The sequence below is a fragment of the Nuphar pumila genome, chromosome 8 (genome assembly GCF_984573655.1).
Source record: "Nuphar pumila chromosome 8, dmNupPumi1.hap1.1, whole genome shotgun sequence".
NCBI lineage: Eukaryota > Viridiplantae > Streptophyta > Magnoliopsida > Nymphaeales > Nymphaeaceae > Nuphar > Nuphar pumila.
In genome coordinates this window covers 117,736,652-117,761,548 of record NC_143256.1, presented here as the reverse complement: position 1 = coordinate 117,761,548, position 24,897 = coordinate 117,736,652, and the positions used below count along the sequence as shown (strand labels likewise).

The window sequence follows — 24,897 nt, the reverse complement described above, 5'->3', positions numbered from 1 at the left end:
CCTGTATCTCAACTTTTCCATGAAAGTAAAAATACAAGTTTTTGATGTCAAATTGAAAAGATACGGATCCAAGAACATAGTTTGTTCTGCCAAAAACAATCACATATTTGAGAGAAAATTCACATATATTTAGAAAGTGCACATGTGCGAAGGGTAAAAAGGACTTCAAAAAACAAGATATTTGTGATTTTGAAAATGGAAAAAATAGTGAAAATTGTGAAGCATTTCAGGAAACACATCATTTTTGCTATACTTATAAAATTTCATGTCCAAACACAGAGTGAATACCTGATAATGCTATATTAACTAAATTAGCACTGTGAAAATCATAAACACAAGGCAAATCTCCATTTCATCAAAACTGAAAATGTCGATGCCCACATAATCATCAAGAAGATAGAAGCTGAACATGCATGAAAAGTAAATTGAAGAGTAAAACAAAAGATTTGTATCCAGTAGCTCTACCAAGCCTCGTATGCTTTCACAAAAGCTTAATACTTAATGCCCACTGGAGACATCTTATTGTTGGGTGGCAGAAGGCCTCTTTTCAGTGGTATAGGGAAGGTATTCTTTCCCATTGTCAACTCTTGTTGTTTGACCGCCTATGTCGATGACAGCGGATGTAAAGGCCAAAGCAGCTCCAGCTGAGATCGCTGTTGAAATGCTCCTACCTGCAAGATTATACAAGTTAAAATCTACAGAAGATGATAAGCACTCACTAAATAAGTGATATACAAAATTGTACAAACATGGCTCAAGGAATGTCTTCATTTTGTCAATGTCCATACACGTACAACACTACAACACCAACGAGATGGCATTGTCCTTGCGATACGTGCTTGATGAGTTTTTCAGATTTTTTTGTTTTATTTTTAAATTCTGACCGTACAGATGTGATCTATGTACTTGATTTTATAGGGATCAGCTCTTGAAGTGTTCAATTCCGACACATGGGTGGGTTTTTATAAGGTTCAAAAAATCAATGGTCCAAAATCTTTGTAAATTTTTGAGGCTCCAAATATCATTTTTTTCATCAAAAACACATGATCCAGGTGTGGATTCCTCGTAAATCGACCATGCCCAACAAATTTATGGGGTCGGAACTGCAAAAAAAACACTGGAAGAGCAGAAAAACCCATCAAGCACTTATCGCAAGCACCTACGCTCTAATATATATATATATATATATATATATATATATATATATATATATATATATATATATATATATATATATATATATATATATATATATATCGTTGTGAAGGTGCATGCCACGTGTGCAAGTTCAAACGATGTAAATGACATCCATTTTCTAACAATATAATGCAAAAGAGTGCATTAGAGGAAATCTGAATAAAAAAAGTTTAGAATAAATAATTTCCTTAAAAATGAAACACGTGGAAAATTTTCCATCTTGACCAGAACTGGCTGTGCCCATATGAATCATTAGCCAGCTTGGACCAGTCATTGCCTTTCTATTAACTTGTAGTCTAGCACCAACAGACCAGCATGTACTAACATTTATCGATAAGAACCTCTTTAGTACAAAATCTACAAATCCAAACCTTTCTTCCTAATCATATTACATTCAGTGACCCCAAGGCAAAAGCAATCAGCCATGATTGAGACCACAGTCAAAGATAAGAACCTCTGTGATTATATATAGAATGTAAAACACTCACTACAATTCACTGAATCAAGCATGCAGCATGGATATACTAGATGATGAGCAGTTTCAAATCCTGCATGTGATTGTATATGGATCCCTACCTGAAAAGAGATCACCTCATCTTCCAAGCTTCAACTCTAAGTTTGACTAAAACGCCACCAAGTGGGTAAAGTGTATATTAATACAGAGTAAGATCATGACCATTCTACTTTGAAAAATATCTGCTTGAGCAGAATTTGCAGATTGAACATGGCAGAGACGGGCTTGAAAGTACCTAACAGAAGGCCCAAGAGTGAGTGAAAGGAAGGCAACATAAGGGAACATGCACAAACTAATGTGACAGATTCAGAGGGTAATTAACAAATATCTTTGATTTTATTGCACGTTGTACTGCAGCTTGATATTGTTAAGAAGTCAATAGCTTGAGAAATTTGTTTTATTTGTCTTTTCTTGTAGATTTCAATATGATGTTTTACATCTTTCGGTAAAATAAAATCCTAGGACTATATCTACCTCCACGACATAGAATTTTATGACTCACAAGCTCCTTTAATATTCCATAGTTGGATGATGTGAAAAAGGAGACAGGACATTTTCAGCCACCATTTAAAAGATGCAAATCCTCATCCTCTGTCCCCTATTTCAAAGTTTTAAACGCAGTTTTTTTGGAACTATGCAAGGATACAGGATAAGACTGTCTTTGTGCAGTTCTCTGTTAAGAATTATTATTGGATATACTTCAGAGTATGTATGAAGCATTCAAGTATCCACTTGATGTAGCTCACAAGTCATGCTGCTACTACATTTAGCATCTAATTCTTAAATACAAGTTATGATGTTACTACATTTAGCAATCTAATTCTTAAAAAGGCATCAATAGGGCCAGAACACAAGTAGAACACAAGTAATGGACACATGCTGTTATGACACAAGGGTTTGGACAAACTAGGCAAAGGCAACATGAATGTATCCATATACAGTTGATACTGTATTTTCAATGATTATCTATTTATCACTCACAAGTAGAACAGATGTTAGGAACAGATGTTAAGTCGCCAAGGAAGGATAGATTTCATGGTCGCCAAGGAAGGATAGATTTCATGGTCCAGTCTTCAGGCAGCATATCAAAACGCAAACCACAAAAATATCCTAATTTAGCTCAAGGTCAAAGTAGCCACACAGGAGGCGTGATCACCTTCAGCCCAGATGCCACTGGAGAATCTTTTGTGTATTTGCAGATAAATTGTAGCATATACATAAGGCAGTGCTACATAAAATACATTGTGAACTAGAAGCTAGTGAGCAGTTTGCTCCAGTTAAAGGACCAAATACTTTTATATCTTGACCATGACTGCAATGGTCACCATGTTCCCAAACATCTTTCTATGCTAGATTAGGATATAACATAATTGTATATTTGTTTAGATTCCTGAGCGGCGGCTTGTTGGATATGGAGGACCAGTATGCATAGTATAATCCAGAAAATTTTAACGTCTGTTTCCCGATGGTATCCCAAGCTTTAGGTTTTACAGTGGTACTACCAAAAACCAAACCATCAAAATGGGGATTAGTTTCATCTCAGCAATTTGATTGTTATAGTATTCCTAAACCAAACTCGGCCAAAACAAAAAGGTTAGGGAGTCTCCAAGCCATTGCCTCATCAATATCTCAATCAAGACAAACACCAAAATGCAAAATCTCGCATTTCACTACACCATAGATTTTGGGATATCATCAAAAAGATGCGTGCGTAATGAAGGGGGAGTGTGCAACGGAAATTAGGGAACCTATTTCCCCGAATTACAATTTCTATAATTCCAAAAGTCCACTAAAATTGAAGAAAAAGGCAATCACTTCCTACTCTTTTACCAACTTTTTCCCCCTTCCATTTGTGAATTAAAAGATTGTACCTTGTTCAATCAATTTCGCATCAACGAACGAAGGACCATAGCTTCCAAAAGAACCAGGGATCCAGAAATCGCAAAAAATCACTATCCAATAAATTCGGTGTAAAGAGACGACAATACCAAAATCCGACTCCAATCTTCTTACTTGTTCGACAAGGAGAAGAACCCTAACCTTTAAAACCGAAGATGGAGGCGCCGGCGACGAAGCCCCCGACCGCGCCGTTGATGAAATCCTTCTTCATCCTGTAACTCTGGACCATCTGTTCCAACCCAATGTAGACCCCGCTGACCGCAGCGAACGTGAGCCCATAGTTCCCCATGAGCTTCGCCGTCCGGATCAGGCCGGGGAGGGCGACGCTCCGCTCCACCCGGGGCACGTCGTACCAGCTAGCGACGACGGTGCCCCAGACGGTCCCGGCTACGAGGCCGGAGGTCGCCGCCTTGATCGTCTTCATCATCGGCGTCTCGTCGTCGGCTAAGTCCCTGAGCTCCGACGGATCCATTTCTCCCAAACCCTAACCCTAGAGATGTGCAAAACACAACCCACAGGAAATCAGGAACTCACCAACAGAAAGGATCAACGAAGAACGAAAAATTTCATCAAGATTCAGATCGAATTGCAGGAAAGGCGATCGGAGGGCAGAGGAGACGTACGGACGGGTCGAGAATGAACCATTTTATGGTTTCGAGACGCTCGTTCCCGGCCTGGCTTCCGTTTGTTGGTGGCGTTTCAATGAGTGGAAAATAACTGAAACTATTGAGACTCGGATCAACGAACCGGAACTTGAAAAATCCGGATCGAGTTCACATCCCGTCAGTCCCTACCCAGCTTACTTGTGCAGGCTCTGACGAATATAACGAGATTTATGAAAATATCTCTAAAATATCGCGAGAAATTACATAAACGTTTTAACCTTTTATTTTTAGCGATATTTTCAAAATATCCTGAGTTTTTCGTAGAAACATAAATATCGTGTTTTAAACCTGATATTCATGTTTTAATCAGCTATTTATCGTTAAAAAATGTGTGTGTTTTATTTGTATTTCTTCATAAAAAATTATTTGTTTATATTTTTAATTTACTTTTTGCTGCGGTTTTGTTTTGCCCCAAAAAACTTGAGATTTAAAAAAAAAAAATTGCGAGTTTTTGACTGCCGATATTTTGTCCTTTTTAACTTTTGTCACTAACAAGTTGGATTTTGTTGGGACCTATATGATTATGAACCCAGATCTGTCTTTGAAGTGTGTATACCGGTCCAGACCCAGGTTGTATGGGACCTGCTATAAGAAAAACCATACCTAGGTCCTATAAGGCTTACATGAACCAAAGCCAGTCCATACTTAGTAAAATAATATATCTTATGTTAAAAAATCACAGGTCTTAATTAGACAACGGTTATTTCACATATCATACCGGGCTCCATATAATAATTGGACTAGAACCGGCTTTTAATAGGACCTCCTTTTTTACAACAAACCCTGACCTATAGAGATTGGTACGGGTTAGGTCTGTGTCAAACCAGACCCATTGATACCCCTATTTATGTTCAATGGTTTGGGCCTGAAGAAATTTGATTGGAAAAAAAAGTTTGGCATATGAGAAGTTTTGATATGATAACCTTTCTAAATGAAAAGTTTTCTCTTGTTTGTCTTGCATGAGAATTTTTTTTTTCTGATTATCGATGGGTAAGGGGGGGGGGGTGACAATGAAATTGTGGGTGGTGGAGAGTATAAATTACCATTTTTTCTTGGTAAAAAATAATCTTCTATTCTCTTAGAAAAATGTTTTCTATCAAAAAGTGTACTGTTTAGAAAAGGGCTTTTTAACAAAAAGTCTCTTTCGATTTGAAAGGGTCTGAAAATCCGTACAATCTTTTTTTATTTATTTTGCATCACTTTTCTTACATTTTTGTTGCTTTCAAACGTGCCTATAGAGACATAATTAATTAGTCTGGTTGCTCTACCATACACTTTGGTAAGTGTCCATGCAAGCTGATCTCCTACTGCTTATTTGGATTGGAGCAAAAATTTTGAGGCATTACACTGTGATAGGCAATATATTTATTTCTACATCATGAAATTCTTTGTTTATAAATGTGATTGTAACCTTTATAGGCATACCCTCAGACAAGAAAACTAGCTCAAAGTGTATTTCCTTTGATTCTTTGTTCTCTGTGTTTTTGTGTAACCTCAAAATCATTATATATATATATATATATATATATATATATATGGGTAAATATTGGCTACCAATAAAGGTATAAAACTAATGAGCTAGAAATCATAGGTGCAAGTTGTATCAACTCAATCTAACTACATAAATGTGTTAAACATGGTTTGTTTGCTAAGGATCAAACCTTATATCATGCTTTTCTGACATAAAAATGTGATATTTTGAGTTAAAAAATTTTGGTACATTTTGGGTTGTTGATTTTTGGACCCATTTAAAAACCAAATTAGTTATCATAATCACATGATTCAAAACAAATTTTGTACTAAACAAATCATGTAAAGAACATTTAAAAAAATAATTTTTTTTTTGAAGAAAAGAGTGATTTTTACTCATGAGTTTAATACCTTCAGTAGCCAATATTAACCTTATATGTATGGTTTAATATTGGCTACTAATGAAGGTACAAAACTAATAAGCTAAAAATCACAAGTGCAAGTTGTATTGACGCAATCTCTAACCACATAGATGTGTTCAACATGGTTTGTTTTTTAAGGATCAAATCTTAGATCATGCTTTTTTTTATGTAAAAATGTGATCTTTTGATTTATGAAATTTTGGCACATTGTGAGCAGTAGATTTTTGAATACCTTTAAAAACCTAATTACTTGTCATAATAACATGAAAACTTTTGAAACAAACCATGACAATATTAACCCATATATATGTATATATTGTAATGCACTCGTTCTGCCCCTTAGGTTCTTTAAAAAATCATAGTTTTTGGTATTTTTGCTCACATTTTTTTTAGTGAAAACCGGCTTTTGGATCATCGGAATTTGACATGTATATAGGTTTTTTCGGTAATCCAAAATCAACGGCTATAAAGGCATCATTTTTTTCTGGTTCATAAAAATATAATTTTCATTAAAAAAACATTATTCAAGAGTCGCTTCTCACTAAATCAATCATGCTAAACACATCTAACGGTTCAGATATATCATAAAACACTTAAAACTTATATGGAAGGGGGCAGAATAAGAAATGGGGCCTAATATGTTTAATTCTCTCTCTCTCTCTCTCTATATATATATATATATATATATATATATATATACAAAGAAACGGTAGACAAAAACTTGCTAGTTGAATTAGGAGAAAAGTCATTACCTAAGGCAAAACTAGGTTTGCATGCAAATTTTCTAGCATTTGTATGTGTACCTGTACTGTTTATTTTCTAATCAAAATTTAATATCTTAAAACGTTGATAGGATTTTTTTTTCTTTGAAAGGCAAGCTGGGGTTAGGCAGACCACTACTTGAACAACAACCCCCCCATGTGGCAAATGGATTCGATCCTGGGCCTTCAACACGACACAGGATCCCGCTTACCACATGGGATATTAGTTTTGACATTTTGGGAAATCTTAAAGTGAATAGGGACATTTTGGTTATTTTGCTATAGCAAAGCAAATTTTAAAGTAAACAAGATCATTTTGGTTAGGGAAATTTTCAAATACCCCAATAACGTTTCTGCTTAACTCATCTGCACAGCCAAATCATAGACTAATGTTGGGTTGTTCTGGGGTTAATCTAACTTAACTAGAAAAATTAAAGGTGTAAGGCTGTCAACTGAATGTATTCAACAAAAAACTTATTGCCTACAATGATACTTGAAATGTTGACGTCCCTAACATAAACCACAACTCTTACCCACTACACCACAAAGTTTATTGTTTTCTGAAAAAAATTATATATTTAGATTGTGATAAGCCAATCAACCCAACAATTACTCGACTCACTATAATGCAACTGAGTCTGTTTGGTTGCTCAATAGTTGATCCCATAAATATCTGGACACAAACTAAAAGAATTTTCATTTGATCCAAAAGCAGATGTGGTTAAATATAGTTGATAAAAGTTTTATTAATTCAAGAATCAAGATCAATTAGCTATTGCTATGATAGTAACTATGTGAGTTTTGAGGTTTTTATTTAGATCTGACAACTTAATCCACTTAATTTTGAGCCCATAGAGATTTGAAAAAAGTGGTAGATGCCTAACACTTTTTGAGACTGTCACTAAGCCTATTACTAGTAAATAAGGGTTTCAAGTTTTTTTTTTTGCAAATCTGGCCTTGCACGTGTGTTCATTATGGTTGATTTGCTAGAAAATGACACTTGAATAATGTTTTTTGATAAAAGATATGATTTTAAGTATTGATTATTTTCAAAAATTGTAGACCATTGATTTTTAAATCGTATAAAAACCTAACCACTATAATCAGAATATTCAAGAATCTATTCATAGAAAATTAAGCATCTAGATCACATCTGTATGATCAGATTTTAGTGTCTTGAGTAATTATTGGGTTGATGAATTTATCAGAATCTAAATATATATATATTTTAATAACAAGCTTTGCAGTGTAGTGGTTTGAGTTGTGATCTATGTTAAGGAGGTCAATGGTTCAAATGTTAAATATATTTAGTTGACAGTCTTACAAGTTTTATTTTTCAAGTTAAGGAGTAAAATTGTAACTTCACAACCCAACCTGATTGGGTATTTACCCAAGTAAAAACTTTGGTAAGCATTTGCAAAGTCGGAAACTTTTGGTGTGCGAATGAATTAGGCCGAAACTTTTGTTGGGTTTGAAAATTTTCCTTTTGGTTACGTTGCTATGCTTGGGACATTTTTTAAAATGAAGAGGGGCATTCTGATCATTTTGTTATAGCAAGAGAATGACTTTAAAAATGAACAATCATTTGCTATAACAGGGACTTTTTTATGAAGTTAGCAGGGCATTCTTGTCTTTTTGGTGTAGTAGGTGAATTTTATAATATATAAATATAATATAATATAAATAACTTTTTCAATAAGAATTTTTTTTAGCGCTTGAATAAAGCTGCTGAAGGTAATTCTTTAGCATGCTTGTCAAACGTCACCAAAGATTTTTTTTTTTAATCTCCTATCTGCTAGCGTTTAGAAAGCGCTGCTAAAATTCCAACATGCATTAGCAGCGCTTTGAGCGTTGCAGTATATTTTTAGTGACAGCTTTCGGCAGCGCTTTTGAAGTGCTAAATGCATACCATACAATGTACCAAAATGTTAACCCTGAAAAGATCTGATTTTTTAGGACGAAAAAATATGATTCAGGGTTGATTCTTACTATTTTAACAATTTGACATAACTTGCTTCTTTGGCTTTCAACTCATGGGTTTGAAACATAGTTTAAAAACGGGCTGGGTCAACCTAGTGGTTCGGTTGACTCGGTTCAGATCGCTCAGTCACTGGGTCAAAAATGGGTGCAAACTCATTTTGTACAAAAACTCGGTGGGGTCAACACATCATGGGCGAGTCATGCATATACATATATACATATGTAATATATTTTATATATAATTACATATATGATGTAAAATATAATATAAATATCATGTGTATTATATATAAAAATATGGTTATATATATATATTAATAAAATTATAAATTAAATACATTATAAAAATATCATATAATGCATATTATATATAATATATTGATAAACTATAAAATATATATATTTCATACATATATTTTATATAAAATATAAAGTTAACATGACCCGGACGAATGACCAAGTTGACCCGGCTGAGTCACGAGTCACTCAAGGACAAGTCGAGTGACGAGTCAACGAGTTTTAAAACCATGGTTTGGAACCAATAGGTGCAGCCAATAGTTTCCCTGTGTGTGTGCATGCGTGTTTGTTTGTTGGTTCTTCAAGTGAGCTTTAGCATGCCCAAGCCCAGTGATAGAACTTGGCTTGTTCATAATATAATCTAGGACTAGGTTTAGACTTGGCTCATTTGGATAAGTGTTCACCTTAGCTGCACGCAACAGGCTTGGCCAAGACTCAAGAACCTGGATAGGCTTGATCAAGAGGAGAAGGGTCGCTCATGGCCCATGTGGATGCAAAATACTATCTCAAACTGGAGCAAACATTGAGCCTAGCCCTACCACTTATTTGAGGTGAGCACTCGCACCAAGCTCTCATCACAACTGATTGTAAATGCCCTCAATAGTAGGGATGGCAATGGTGTCGGGTTGGCGGGTCGACCCGACGGGTTGGTGGGTCAGCATACCTCAACCCGAACCCGACCCGTTTATTAAAAGGGTCGGTTGTGGCAAACACGAACCCGGCCCATTTAATAAACGGGTAACCCGACACGACCCGCCAACCCATTTAATAAATGGGTTGGGTCGGGTAAACGGGTTCTCAGGTTCATGGGTCAGCTGGTTGGTGGGTCGACAGGTTGGCGGGTCGGGTTGGCAGGTTGACGGGTCGGGTTGGCAGACCTGTAAACACCCCAAATTTTTACTCACCTCCCCGACAGTTCCACCAAGCATCATCATCCAGCCTCTGAAATCGCTGGAGGGCAAAATGGTCATTTTCTAAGCCGGACCTTGCAAAAGTCCAAATTTCATCTGCAACTCTCAAAATTTCTCTAATTTTAACTCAGATGTTCAAAATTTTATTCCTGACAGGAGACAGACATCTCCAAGTCTTGATTCAAGATTGCATTTCATAAGACATGACATTGCATATCATTGCATGAGCATTTCAAATCACTGCACTGCACAGCATGTCATTTCGAGGTCCGGAACTCTTGATTTCAAAATCTTCAATCCAGATTAGAATTTTAACTCTTTTCAAAATTGATTTCAAAACCCTGGGTCTTTAAAATTATCAATTTTTCCCATTTTACCCCCAGGACTCTGAATTTCAAAATATTTCCTCAAGAAAACCATCTGGATAGTTTTCAATATGGATTTCAGTCACTTCACCTCAGATTTTGCTCTTTTTGACAATTTTAAATATCTTTCTTTTACAAAATCGCCCTACAAGGGTCAACTCTTTCCAAAATTCCTGTTTTGCCCATTAGTCCAGATTTTATGAAAATTCCAAAAAGAAGTTGTGGTTTTATCCTTATTTCAATAAAGAAGCAATGTGGGACCCACACTGAGGTGGTGTCACACAAGCTTTTCTTTTGAAAATTTGAATTTTGAAAAACCCAAAAATATAGGAGCCTTGTCCCCCGGATTGGTGCCACTTGTCCTTTCTCTCTCCCCCCATTTCCATGCCAAGTGTCAGTGTGAGGCTACCCTAAGAAGTCGCCATGTCATCCCAATTATCTGTCATATGTCACCCTATCCATCCTGCGCCATGTGTCAATCCAAGACTACCAGAAGATGACAAGTGTCATAGGTTGTCCTGTCTAGAAAAAGTGGAGTTTGTCTCCTCTGAGGTGGCGCCACTTGAAGTGTGTCTCCTGCAGGAGACACGTGTCAACCCCTCCTTCCTTCTAGAAAAGTAGCCTGACACATGTCCTCTCTCTATTTTTTTCAGAAAAGTAGGAGACATGTGTCACTCCTAAATTCCTACAGAAAAGGTAGGCTTGTCTCCTCTGAGGTGGCGCCATCTGGAGTGTCTCCTGCAGAGGACACATGGCAAGCTCTCATTTCCTCAGAAAAAGCAAGTGCCATGTGTCATTTCCTGCTTTCTTCAGAAAAAACTAGAATTCAAAAGTTCAAATTTCCTCATAGGTGGCGCAGATCCTGAACTCCTACCTTTTTCATCATGTCTGAGATGGCGCCACATGGCTTGGCCCACCTTCTCTCTCCTCTGCCACGTGTCATTCTCTGCTTCTTTCAGAAAAAGTAGAGGACACATGTCTTCTCCCTACTTCTTTCAGAAAAGTAGGAGACACATGTCACTGCCCTCTTTTTCCTCCCTCTTGCCACATGGCATTGTAGGAGCCACCCTGAGGTGGCGCCACATGTCCATCCTCCATTTCTCCAGGGCCAACCTCCATTTGAAATTCGAATTCTCCTCTGAGGTGGCGCCATCTGAAGAACCTCCTCCAACAGGCTGACACTTGGAACCATCCTGGACTGCCACATGTCCAGATCTCCTTTCACCAGAAAAAGCAAAATTCAAATTCCTCTGAGGTGGCGCCTTCTGAGCCCACTGCTCTGTCTTTCTGACATATGTCAAACACCTTTTGAGGTGGCACCATTCCAGGACTCCACTTGGCTCCATTTTTATTTTATTTTATTTTTAATAAAGGTAGCCCACCATAAGGTGGCGCCACCTGAAGACTCCCTACAAAAAGTGAGTTTGAAATTCAAACTCCAAGAGAGCACCCTCTGAGGTGGCGCCTTCTGGGAGCTCCCTGCAGAGAGAATCAAGCAAACTTTTGAAAAATTCCAAATTCCCCCTGCTGAGGTGTCTCACCCACAAAATTTCCATTTTTTATTTTTCTCAAAAATTAAAACACCTTTTGAGGTGGCGCCACCTGAGGGCTCCCTGCAAAAGACAAATTCGAATTTCAAACCCCTCAGATGACACCCCCTGAGATGGCGCCACATGGAGGGCTCAGATTGAACCTGTTTGAATTTCAAAAATTTTCAGAAAAATTATAAAAACAAGGGTTCACGCCCAACCTAGGAGAGGATTTTTTTTTAGCTCTTGTGAATCTACAAAATCCGACCTAGCCTTCCTAAAATCCGATTTTGAACCTTGGAAATCGTGCCCCCCCTTTGGCTCATTGAAGAAAGGTGGAGTAGAGCTCGTGCTGTGGCGAATTCGATTCCAACAGAGGTCGATTTTTTGTGAACCATCCGAAGCTCGGAGCGAAGGACGAAGGAAGCTCGTGATAGCTGCTCCTTTCAAGAGCTCCTACGCTGCGTAACGAAGCAAGGTGCACTTCTTTTCCCCTTGATGTGATTCTATAATTCGAATCGGGAGTCGTTTTAAGAAAGAGCTCATCCGAGGGATGGATTGAGCTATTCTCATAAAACGACATATATAAAAATGTTTCATTATGCTTCCTTGATGATTTTAACATTCATATAGTTAGCTAGGTTTAATTTGCATTTTATTTCATTCATTTAGCATATTTCATGAATTAATTAGGATTAATTTAGCCTTTATTTCAATTCTGCTTATTTTCAGTAGGTCTCTGTTTTTGTCAGTCAGTCCACACGTCATTTCATGCATTTGTTTTTTATTAAAAATCCCAAAAAAATCACGGAATGCGCCCTTAGGTGTCCCTGAAATTTTGCCAAAAATTCGGAGGCATTTGAATTTGTTTACTGCGGTAAACATTCAAAATGGCAAGTCGGGTTTTGTTACCCGGGATACGTTTTGAAAGTCATTTTTCGACTTGTAAAATCGAGATATCCCTCATGAGAGATCCGATTTCCGATCCGAAAGATGTTTTGAACTTGGGAAAATGTCTAGTTTTTAACATGATTTTATCAGATTTTTTTGATTTTTTTTAATGTCTGAAAAAAATCCGAGATGTCGGTACACGTGTCAGAGCCTAATTTGGGCCTCTGAGATCTTGGATCGAATTAGGTCTATGGTTTCTCTTTGTGTGTTGCTCCAAATCAGAAACTGTAAAAAATGAAAGTTATGTACGTGGTGTCCTATGTTTGCATATAAAAGCCTGTAATTTTTAGAATAGTGTTGACCCCTGCTTCGGATTTTTCTTGTCATCCCCCTGTTTTGCTACATTTGTCTGTTCTGTTAGTTTAGGCAGAAATAGTTATATTTTTATCTGTGTTTACGTTGATCAAATGCCGAAGTCATAAACATGAAAGTTGTTCATGTAGGTGTCATGCATAACTCTGATTAATTTCATAAATTTCTATGGCCGTTTTGTATTTCTTTAGCATTTTTCATCAGATTAGTGTGATTTTTACCTCTGTCCGAACTAAATCTCTGTTATTGAACTCACCATGGCTCAAATCCCGAGGCTATAAAAACCAAAAATGTTCCATTTCGGGTCTTTTAGCAGTCTGCAAAATATCAGAAGTTTCCATGGTATAAATCTTGCATTATCATATTAGGCATTGCATTTGGTTCGGATCCATAGGCAAAATCCACCATTTTAGGACTTTCCTTGAATTTTGGCATTTAAATCATATCATTTCGTGATTTTTAGCATTCTAGGTTGTTTATCAGAGTGTTTAGATGCTTCATACCGAATTTGGTGCAATTTTGAATCCATTTGAGGTTCGGATCATCCATAATACCAAAACAGGGTCCCGCAGGACCCCGATCCAAGCGAAAAACAAGCGAAAATCGTTATTTTTGATAAATTGCGAAATACCAAATTCTGATTTTACAGTCCTAATGTGTTTAGCAGCATGTCATCATGTCTCTTACTGCATTTCATCATCATTTGATTCAATTTGAATTTCAAAATCTCAATTTTATCAAGTTTTCCTTCAAAAAACCCTGATTTTAAAGATGTAACTTTAATTTTAGGGGTACTTTGGTCATTTTAACCTAAATTCCGAATTTCAAATTGTTTTTCACTGAATTTCTAGCATTTTCATCATTTCAAAATATCAAGGAAGCATGAGAATAGGGTTTATATCCAATTAAATCCAATAATTTCATAATATTATTGGAAAATTTTGGAAAAACCCACATATTTGAGCTAACCTTATTTCAAGTTTGGCAGGGACATTCAAAAGAAGGAGCTGAAGTCTGCAAAATTTCTTTTATTTCCTTCATTTAGTGATGTAATAATGTAAATTTTGGAATAAGAGATTTAATTTCCTGCTTAGACTAGGATGCATATCATATAGTTTGAATTTATGCAATATCCTGATTATATGATTCATGCATTTTATTTCAAAAGCACTATGGATGTTCACGAATGGCACGTGCACCAACTCTTAGGGAGTTGATGGACTCGGTGGGATCCATATTTACGGCCCTAGTCGGAATATGGACGAGACCCAGATCCATCATCTTTCTACTAGTCACATTGAGCCTACACTCTTAGGCTATCTTAAAATGCACATCATATTTCCAAAGTTTTCAAAATCATGTGCATCAAATCAACTAAATTCTGAATATATTCATGGCCACAGTCAGAATATGTGAAGGATTTATTTGGACTTAATGCACATTTTCCAACCAATTCCTCAGAAAATCTTTTTAAAGGGCATTCATTTACTCATGTCATTTGCATCATGAAATCATTGATTTTCTCAAGATTTTCTCAAGAAAACTTCATTCTCAAGAAATCGATTTCTCAAGAAACTCTAAGGATGTTTCAAAATCGGTTTTCCAAAGACAAGTTTTTCCACAGTTTTCCCTGGAAAATGATATTTTCTTAAGAGATTCAAAAGAGTTTTCCAATCCTTCCCCAAGATCAAAATCGATTTCCAAATATTTCAAGGGTAAAATTTCCTAGGATTTCAATTTCCCAAGTTTTGAATTTCCTTCCCCAATGAGTTTTCCTATAAATTTTCCATTATTTTCCTAAGAAAACTCTCAAAGTCCAAGTTTTCCTAAGAAGTATTTCCCTTTTCAAAGGTTCACCTTTTTTTTCCATTTTCCCAGGATTTTCAACTATTCTTGATTTTCTCACATCTTTATAAGCTTTCTCATGTTTTCAAAAACCCCTTTTTATCTGAGTTTCCTGAGAAATTGACCCTTTTCCTGAGAGATTCTTTCCAACTCCAAATGTTTTCTAAGCATACATCATGTTTTCCAACTTGCATTTTCCAAAATCTCATAGCACATGCCTGAATTCTTTGTGCATCTAGGATAGAACACGATTTTGATAATTTAACTAAGTCAAGCATAGTTTTGGTCCTTGGTTCGATTACCCCTGTTAAAGGCGGCAGGAACGGTCGAACCTCGTACCGACAGGTCGAGCCCCATCCCATGGATTTTCCCGCAATTTTCAAAACGGAGGCGAGTATTTCAAAATAATTTCCAAAATCCGGTCAAGTTTGAAGCGCGGAAGCGTTTTCTCTTTCTCTCTTCCGCAAGGAAGGGAAGACGGGGGAAAAATTTTCGCGACGATAACAGGTTTGGCGACCGTGATGGGACCTGTCCTCGTCTGACCTAAATTATGCTTGACTTAGTTTAATTATCAAAATTATGTTCACTAAATGTCAGCTCTTTACTTTCAATATCATGTGAGCCTAGGAGCCTAGATTCTGACCTAGCTGACATTGATTGCATATAGTTTAGGCATGGTTTGGTAGGACCATATTGAGGAGAAATTTTCATGCTCACATAGACTTAAGTCTAAATACCACTCTCCTTAATTTAGGATCTGAATGCAAACAATGTATGCTTCTTCAAAGTTTTCAAAAGTCTATCTCTCTAGGATTTAGAGCCCTCTATTTCTTGCATGTGATCATTTTTCAAACCCTCAATTACCTATCATTACCCGGTCTTCACGTTGCTGGGCTCTCTTCCAGAACCATAGTTCGGAACAGAGCCTCACAACTGGGCCAACTATTTGGGTTAACACCCCCCTACTACGTACCGCAGGCCACAGTCCGAAGTATATCGGTAGGCGCTCAAGGATGTTGGAAAACCTTACCTTAGAACCAGAGTGAAAATTCTATGCCACGTACCTCGGATCTCGATTCGGGTATATCGGCATAACTGGATTGGACAAAGATGATCTGAACTTAGAGTTAGGATTAAGGTCCTACAACTGTTTTCAAAATGATGCATCTAGAGTCAGCTTTTTAGGGAGTGCTGAATGTGCATAAATGTTTATGCAGGATGTGAGTTTGTATGCTACTTTTATTTCTCTCATATTTTTTTCAAAAATATCTTTCCAAATATCCATATTCTCATATTTTCCTTTATTTTCTAAAACCCTGGATGGTTTTGCCCAAATATCCCTTTTCTTCCAAAACTCTAGGTGATTTTTCATTCTCCCTTTCTACTGGATCTCGAATTTCCAGCTGCATTTTTATCCTGCCTGCAATTTTTCAAAATCATATGTTTTCTCTCATTGGATTTTCGATCCTGTTGTTTACTTGCAAAATTCTTCACCGCATTTTCCTCATGCATACCTTGATTATTGTGGTGGAAATTGTTTACCCACTTGCCTTCTTCTTACTTTAAATCTGTTTCCGGATTGTTTTTCCAAGAGGTATCTCTTTCCTTCAAAATGGTATTTTCCTCGTGGTTGACGACCTCGCCTAGGTAACAAGGCACATTTTCCGTTGTTCATTTCTCTTACAAAGAATGACAACATAATTGTCGTGACTCCAACGACGACTCCATCCCTAGTAATGGGATATTCTTCCAATTGTCCACCATATAATTTTCTTCCCAATCCAAAAATTTCCTTAGAGTCTAATCAAGACCTTATCCTGCAGAGAGCCTTCGCAACATTTGATGGTTCAGACAAGGTCAGGGAAGAAGACCGCACCAATTCAGCATATCAGTTACTCATCAACATCAGAAGGAGAGATGAATTCGCCAAGGTCAGACAAAGACCAAGAGCAGCCAGAAGATGACGGTATCGACCCTCAGATGTACGCAATGTTTCAGAAGATGATGAAGAGGATGATGAGTGAGCAGGCTGGCACCAGCTCAGACAAAAATCCATTCAGTCAGAAAATTAGGGATCGTGTGGCCAAGAGGTCAACCAAGTCCTCTGAGGAGAATGTTCAAGATACTTCAGACGAAGATGATACCGATGAAGAATATGAGGTGCCTCCGGCATTTCATAAATGTGGCCAAAGGAGGAGTCACAAATCAAAAAGTCAGGTCGCAGAAGAGCCCCTGCAAGCACAATTCAGGGAAATGGCCAGAGTGGTCAAGGATCTGCAAGCCCGCGACAAGGGCAATAAAGTCTTCACCAATGAGGACTTCTACGACGGTTTAGAAGGGGATGATGATCTGGAGAATCTTCCCCGAAAATTCATCAAGTTCGATGGTTCTGGCGACCCAAAAGCCCATCTCGCCATGTTCTTCGCTGAATGCTCTAGGTTCAAGAGAGACAACAGAGCATTGTTCTTATGCTTTCCCCGCAGCCTGGAAGGAGTCGCAGCCAAATGGTACGCGGAACATGTCAATCCTATAGAACTGAAAGAGTTCGACAAAGTCGTGAATTTGTTCGTTGAACGATTCTTGTTCAATACTGAAGCGCTCCCAACATTGAGCCATCTCTGCAACCTAAGGCAGAATGAAAATGAAAAGGCAAGGGACTTCATTCGCAGATGGAGAGAGACCTGCAACAAAATGAGGGATCCTATATCAGAAAGACATGCTTTATCATTGATCCTCAATAATTTTTTGCAACCTCTAAGAGGATTAATTTCTACCTCACCATCCAAATCTTTCGTCAAACTCATTAAACGAGCAGAATGGCTCGAGTTGAGTGTGGAGAATGGAGTCTATGAAGGCTTCACATTTTCCAAGAATAACTCTCAAGGTGAACAAAAGAAGAAGGCTCACTTCACTTTTGCGGCCAAATCTTTCAATAATAGCAAAGGCAACAAGAATGATCATAGTTTGGAGAGAATCAAAAAGCAAAAGGGGAAGGACATCAACAGTGATAAACCTCTCCAATCCAGCCCTCAACATCAAAAGAAAGATCAGGAAAAATCAAAGCGCAAGGACTGGAGAACTGATCGAGAATTCACCCCTCTGGATCAGACACTCGAGAGTATCCTCGAGTATATGCTTGAGAAAGACCTTGTTCGGTTGCCTAAAGCTGCTGATCCTCCAGCAATTATGGGCAGATTCAAAGAACAATTTTGCAAGTTTCATTGAGCAGTAGGGCATGATACAGAAAACTGCTTCGTCCTTAAGAACATTGTTCAAGACTGCATTGACAAGAAGCTCCTCGTTGAAGATGAAAAGGAAGACTAGTCATCCTGACAAAGATTTTTTCTACAATCATTCAAGAAGATGACAATGCCAACAATTTCCCATTTCCCATCTTGCTTTTTCAAAAGAATAATGTAATCCCATTCTCTTTCCTTGATTTTAAAGCATCAATAAAGTCATCGAATTTTTCAATAGCTTGGTGTCGTCTTATTTACTTACTCTTCCTTTTCATAATGTCTCTCTTGTGAAGAATATCTTGAGGACATCTATCAGTCAAGAAGCTTGTCGCCTTATTCATCAATTATCCTTCTTTTATTCAAAATTTTCTCCCTAGTTACACTGGGGCATTTTTTTGGAAAATTTATCTTTACCTCAAAACATCCTGTATGCAGGCAGGATAAACCATTCTCTCATTTTGCATATATATGCACTCATTTGCATTCATTTGCACTTCATTTGCATTTCATGTGCATGTGCATTGCATTTGCATTGACTATGCACCCAATTCCATTTCCCCTTCAGGTTAAGGGATAAACCTGAATCATTTTCCATAATTCTTCAATTTCGACCCTCGGGTCATCCAATTCTCCAATTTCGACCTCTGGGTCACCCAATTTTCAATTCTCAATTTCAATTACCAATCTCAATTTCGACCTTCGGGTCAATCAATTTCCAAATTTCAACCTTCGGGTAAATCAATTTCCAATCTTTGACCTTCATTTCTCAATTTCGACCTTTAGGTCACTCAATTCTCGATTCCGACCTTCAGGTCACACAATTTCGACCTTTCGGTCAACCAATTCTCAATTTCGACCTTTGTGGTCAAATCAATTCTCAATTTTGACCATCAGGTCATCCAATTTCGACCTTCGGGTCATTCAATTTTCAGCAACCAATTTTTCCAATTTTCAATTTGGACCTTCGGGTCAATCAATCTCAATATCCAATTTCAATCATTTTCTCTTGCGAGAGACCCTTTTAGGGAGAGTTCGAGGGAGCTCGTTCTTTCGCATGCTATCCAATTTGTTCACTTAGCCCCTTGTCAGGGAGAATTTGAAGGGACTCGCGTCTTTGTGAACCGTTTGCAAAACAATTTCCAATTTCACACAAGAAACCCTTTTTAAGGGAGAGGCTCGACGGAGACTCGCTTTTCTTGTGACCCCCCAATTTCATACTAGGCCATTTTTCGTCATGAAAAGACCCTCTTTGCAGGGAGAGTGTGATGGACTCGTTCCTGTCATGACCCAATTTTCAGACCTCACTATTATCGGCCCCCTTTCCATAAGAGAAGCCTAATATTAGGGAGCTTTGACGAAAGCTCAATTTCTCTTCGAAAGTTCGTTTTGCAAACACCTCCTCTTTAGGGAAGAGAGGAGTATTTCCCATTTCCCATTCAGGTAAGGGCTAAGCCTGAGTCTCTCTTTTTGGGGAAAAAGAGAGGAGAATTTTCGTCACGGATGCGTTGAGCCGGATTTCAAATACTCACTTTCACTAAGGATTTCAAGAAAACTTTGTCAATTTGTCAAATTATTTGCTGATTTCAGAATCTTTATTGCACTAGTCAGTTTACCCTCAGCATCACTTCCAAAAGAGCGAAGCTTTTGCTAAAAGGGATTCAAAATTCAAATTCTTTCTATTGGCCAACCAAAAGGATGAAGGATAAATCCTCGATATGGCCAGAAAAGAAGATTCAAGGTTATTGAAAAGCCGTAGATGATCGATATTGATCGCAGTCAATGGCGCATCGTTAAAGGCTATTCTTGTAAGGACAAGACAGTGGAAATATCCTGAGTGCTAGAAAAGAGAGAATTCACCCAAACCCTGTCTCCTCAGAATCACCTAAGCTGCAATTAAATATCCGCAAAAGGGATCTCTCACCTGTCGTCAAGATGAAGGCGAATTAGGCGAGTAGACCCCCGGGGCCAAAGAAGATTCGAAACATCTCCAAGATGACGGAGTTTGTGACGGATTCTTCCAGGGAAAGTCCAAAGCACTGTCGAGATGAAGGCAGATGCGATGAACCTCTCGACAATCCCTAAAAGATATTTAATTTCAGCTATCGCCCAAAGATCTCCAAACCCATCATCCAAGAAGGATCGAAACATCTCCAAGTTGAAGGAGTTTGTGACGTATCCTTCCCAAAAGAGAGAAAGAGAGGAAAAAGAAAGAGAGAAAAAGTCAGAACATCTCCAAAATGAAGGAGAATGTAGCAAAAACCCAGAGAGCCAAAAGAGTGCAGAAAGATTGTCAAGAGAGAAGCTCCCAGGATATCAAACTGCCAAATTTATCAAGAATCCTCTTTAACTTTGTGAAATTCTATTATCAATATTCTTTCATCAATTGCTTTCATAATATCAAATCCTCTTTCCTGCTCATATCAAGGAAATTGATAACTTCCTTGAAGAAGGTCAATTGCAAGCAATTTGGATTTCAAGTCTCGATTCTACAAAGTGAACCTTGTTTGGAGGTAATGCTTTAGGTAGAAAAGAAGGAATATATTTGCAACAATGTGCAACATTTTCAAATATTTTGAATCAACAACAAAATTTCCAACATTTTGACAATATTTTCTAGCTATCCTGACATGAAGTGAGAGCTCGATATCCGTCTTCGATGCATCCTGACACCAATTTTAAATCCCTCCTAAGGACTTGATTCCTTCCCTTCTTTGAGAGCATGAACTCTCAAATTTGCACACTTCCCTGTGTCCCCACTGTCCCACCATAGACAGTCCCATTTCGGTTCGAGGTCGAACCACCAATCATTTCCCGCAAAAGGCAATTTCAAAAGCTGATTTTAGTCTCAGCAATGAGACGCCCAAAACCAATCCTTTTTCAAGCTTTAGGGACCCCATTTTCCTTCCTTTTGCAAAAACCCTATTGGATTTATTGTGCAAAATCCAAAGGTTCCATCATGGTCTCTTCCTTCGAGGATTCCATTTCATTTTCCGCCCGATCAGGATAAGGGTACAAACCTGAGCCTCACTCAAAGAGGTATTTCATTTTCCGCCCGATCAGGATAAGGGTACAAACCTGAGCCTCAATCAAAGAGGTATTCCATTTTCCGCCTGATCAGGATAAGGGTACAAACCTGAGCCTCATTCAAAGAGGTATTCCATTTTCCGCCCGATCAGGATAAGGGTACAAACCTGAGCCTCAATCAAAGAGGTATTTCATCTTCCGCCCGATCAGGTTAAGGGTACAAACCTGAGTCTCATTTCGATGAGATATTCCATTCCCCAATCAGGTCAAGGGTCAAAACCTGAGCTTCGTTCCATGCGAGGTATTTCTGTCCCATCAGGTTAAGGGTCAAACCTGAGCTTCGTTCCATGCGAGGTATTTCTGTCCCATCCAGGTTAAGGGCATAAACCTGAACTTCACTCTCATAGAGTGAATCTTTTCTCTCCATTCTTCGCTTCATATTTACCATCTTCCTCGGGCTAATTTCTTCACACTCAGTCAGATTCTTCTAACTGAGGCACATTTTTTTATGTATAGCCCAAATTTGGTGTGTTTTTCTTTGCCACTAAGCTCGGCCATGAGCCGGCTTAGTAGCAAAGAGGGGCATCTGTAAACACCCCAAATTTTTACTCACCTCCCCGACAGTTCCACCAAGCATCATCATCCAGCCTCTGAAATCGCTGGAGGGCAAAATGGTCATTTTCTGAGCCGGACCTTGCAAAAGTCCAAATTTCATCTGCAACTCTCAAAATTTCTCTAATTTTAACTCAGATGTTCAAAATTTTATTCCTGACAGGAGACAGACATCTCCAAGTCTTGATTCAAGATTGCATTTCATAAGACATGACATTGCATATCATTGCATGAGCATTTCAAATCACTGCACTGCACAGCATGTCATTTCGAGGTCCGGAACTCTTGATTTCAAAATCTTCAATCCAGATTAGAATTTTAACTCTTTTCAAAATTGATTTCAAAACCCTGGGTCTTTAAAATTATCAATTTTTCCCATTTTACCCCCAGGACTCTGAATTTCAAAATATTTCCTCAGGAAAACCATCTGGATAGTTTTCAATATGGATTTCAGTCACTTCACCTCAGATTTTGCTCTTTTTGACAATTTTAAATATCTTTCTTTTACAAAATCGCCCTACAAGGGTCAACTCTTTCCAAAATTCCTGTTTTGCCCATTAGTCCAGATTTTATGAAAATTCCAAAAAGAAGTTGTGGTTTTATCCTTATTTCAATAAAGAAGCAATGTGAGACCCACACTGAGGTGGTGTCACACAAGCTTTTCTTTTGAAAATTTGAATTTTGAAAAACCCAAAAATATAGGAGCCTTGTCCCCCGGATTGGTGCCACTTGTCCTTTCTCTCTCCCCCCATTTCCATGCCAAGTGTCAGTGTGAGGCTACCCTAAGAAGTCGCCATGTCATCCCAATTATCTGTCATATGTCACCCTATCCATCCTGCGCCATGTGTCAATCCAAGACTACCAGAAGATGACAAGTGTCATAGGTTGTCCTGTCTAGAAAAAGTGGAGTTTGTCTCCTCTGAGGTGGCGCCACTTGAAGTGTGTCTCCTGCAGGAGACACGTGTCAACCCCTCCTTCCTTCTAGAAAAGTAGCCTGACACATGTCCTCTCTCTATTTTTTTCAGAAAAGTAGGAGACATGTGTCACTCCTAAATTCCTACAGAAAAGGTAGGCTTGTCTCCTCTGAGGTGGCGCCATCTGGAGTGTCTCCTGCAGAGGACACATGGCAAGCTCTCATTTCCTCAGAAAAAGCAAGTGCCATGTGTCATTTCCTGCTTTCTTCAGAAAAAACTAGAATTCAAAAGTTCAAATTTCCTCATAGGTGGCGCAGATCCTGAACTCCTACCTTTTTCATCATGTCTGAGATGGCGCCACATGGCTTGGCCCACCTTCTCTCTCCTCTGCCACGTGTCATTCTCTACTTCTTTCAGAAAAAGTAGAGGACACATGTCTTCTCCCTACTTCTTTCAGAAAAGTAGGAGACACATGTCACTGCCCTCTTTTTCCTCCCTCTTGCCACATGGCATTGTAGGAGCCACCCTGAGGTGGCGCCACATGTCCATCCTCCATTTCTTCAGGGCCAACCTCCATTTGAAATTCGAATTCTCCTCTGAGGTGGCGCCATCTGAAGAACCTCCTCCAGCAGGCTGACACTTGGAACCATCCTGGACTGCCACATGTCCAGATCTCCTTTCACCAGAAAAAGCAAAATTCAAATTCCTCTGAGGTGGCGCCTTCTGAGCCCACTGCTCTGTCTTTCTGACATATGTCAAACACCTTTTGAGGTGGCACCATTCCAGGACTCCACTTGGCTCCATTTTTATTTTATTTTATTTTTAATAAAGGTAGCCCACCATAAGGTGGCGCCACCTGAAGACTCCCTACAAAAAGTGAGTTTGAAATTCAAACTCCAAGAGAGCACCCTCTGAGGTGGCGCCTTCTGGGAGCTCCCTGCAGAGAGAATCAAGCAAACTTTTGAAAAATTCCAAATTCCCCCTGCTGAGGTGTCTCACCCACAAAATTTCCATTTTTTATTTTTCTCAAAAATTAAAACACCTTTTGAGGTGGCGCCACCTGAGGGCTCCCTGCAAAAGACAAATTCGAATTTCAAACCCCTCAGATGACACCCCCTGAGATGGCGCCACATGGAGGGCTCAGATTGAACCTGTTTGAATTTCAAAAATTTTCAGAAAAATTATAAAAACAAGGGTTCACGCCCAACCTAGGAGAGGATTTTTTTTTAGCTCTTGTGAATCTACAAAATCCGACCTAGCCTTCCTAAAATCCGATTTTGAACCTTGGAAATCGTGCCCCCCCTTTGGCTCATTGAAGAAAGGTGGAGTAGAGCTCGTGCTGTGGCGAATTCGATTCCAACAGAGGTCGATTTTTTGTGAACCATCCGAAGCTCGGAGCGAAGGACGAAGGAAGCTCGTGATAGCTGCTCCTTTCAAGAGCTCCTACGCTACGTAACGAAGCAAGGTGCACTTCTTTTCCCCTTGATGTGATTCTATAATTCGAATCGGGAGTCGTTTTAAGAAAGAGCTCATCCGAGGGATGGATTGAGCTATTCTCATAAAACGACATATATAAAAATGTTTCATTATGCTTCCTTGATGATTTTAACATTCATATAGTTAGCTAGGTTTAATTTGCATTTTATTTCATTCATTTAGCATATTTCATGAATTAATTAGGATTAATTTAGCCTTTATTTCAATTCTGCTTATTTTCAGTAGGTCTCTGTTTTTGTCAGTCAGTCCACACGTCATTTCATGCATTTGTTTTTTATTAAAAATCCCAAAAAAATCACGGAATGCGCCCTTAGGTGTCCCTGAAATTTTGCCAAAAATTCGGAGGCATTTGAATTTGTTTACTGCGGTAAACATTCAAAATGGCAAGTCGGGTTTTGTTACCCGGGATACGTTTTGAAAGTCATTTTTCGACTTGTAAAATCGAGATATCCCTCATGAGAGATCCGATTTCCGATCCGAAAGATGTTTTGAA

The 24,897-nt window shown here is 38.4% G+C and overlaps 1 protein-coding gene across 1 annotated transcript; it reads right to left on the bottom strand.

The window, feature by feature from the left end:
* Positions 1-333: 333 nt before the first annotated feature.
* LOC149830374 (outer envelope pore protein 16-3, chloroplastic/mitochondrial-like) lies at positions 334-4,270 on the bottom strand. The gene is made up of 2 exons (XM_090015798.1): positions 3,752-4,270; positions 334-671 (listed from the first exon to the last, which is right to left on the bottom strand). Exons 1-2 carry the CDS (start codon positions 4,080-4,082, stop codon positions 520-522), a joined length of 483 nt encoding a protein of 160 aa, XP_089871924.1. The 5' UTR covers positions 4,083-4,270; the 3' UTR covers positions 334-519.
* Between the last annotated feature and the right edge of the window lie 20,627 nt (positions 4,271-24,897).

Coding starts and splice junctions, on each gene's coding strand:
- LOC149830374 (XM_090015798.1), bottom strand. CDS start 4,082: ATGGATCCGTCGGAGCTCAGGGACTTAGCCGACGACGAGACGCCGATG. Junction 672..3,751: donor CTCCATCTTCGGTTTTAAAG/GTTAGGGTTCTT, acceptor ATAATCTTGCAG/GTAGGAGCATTTCAACAGCG.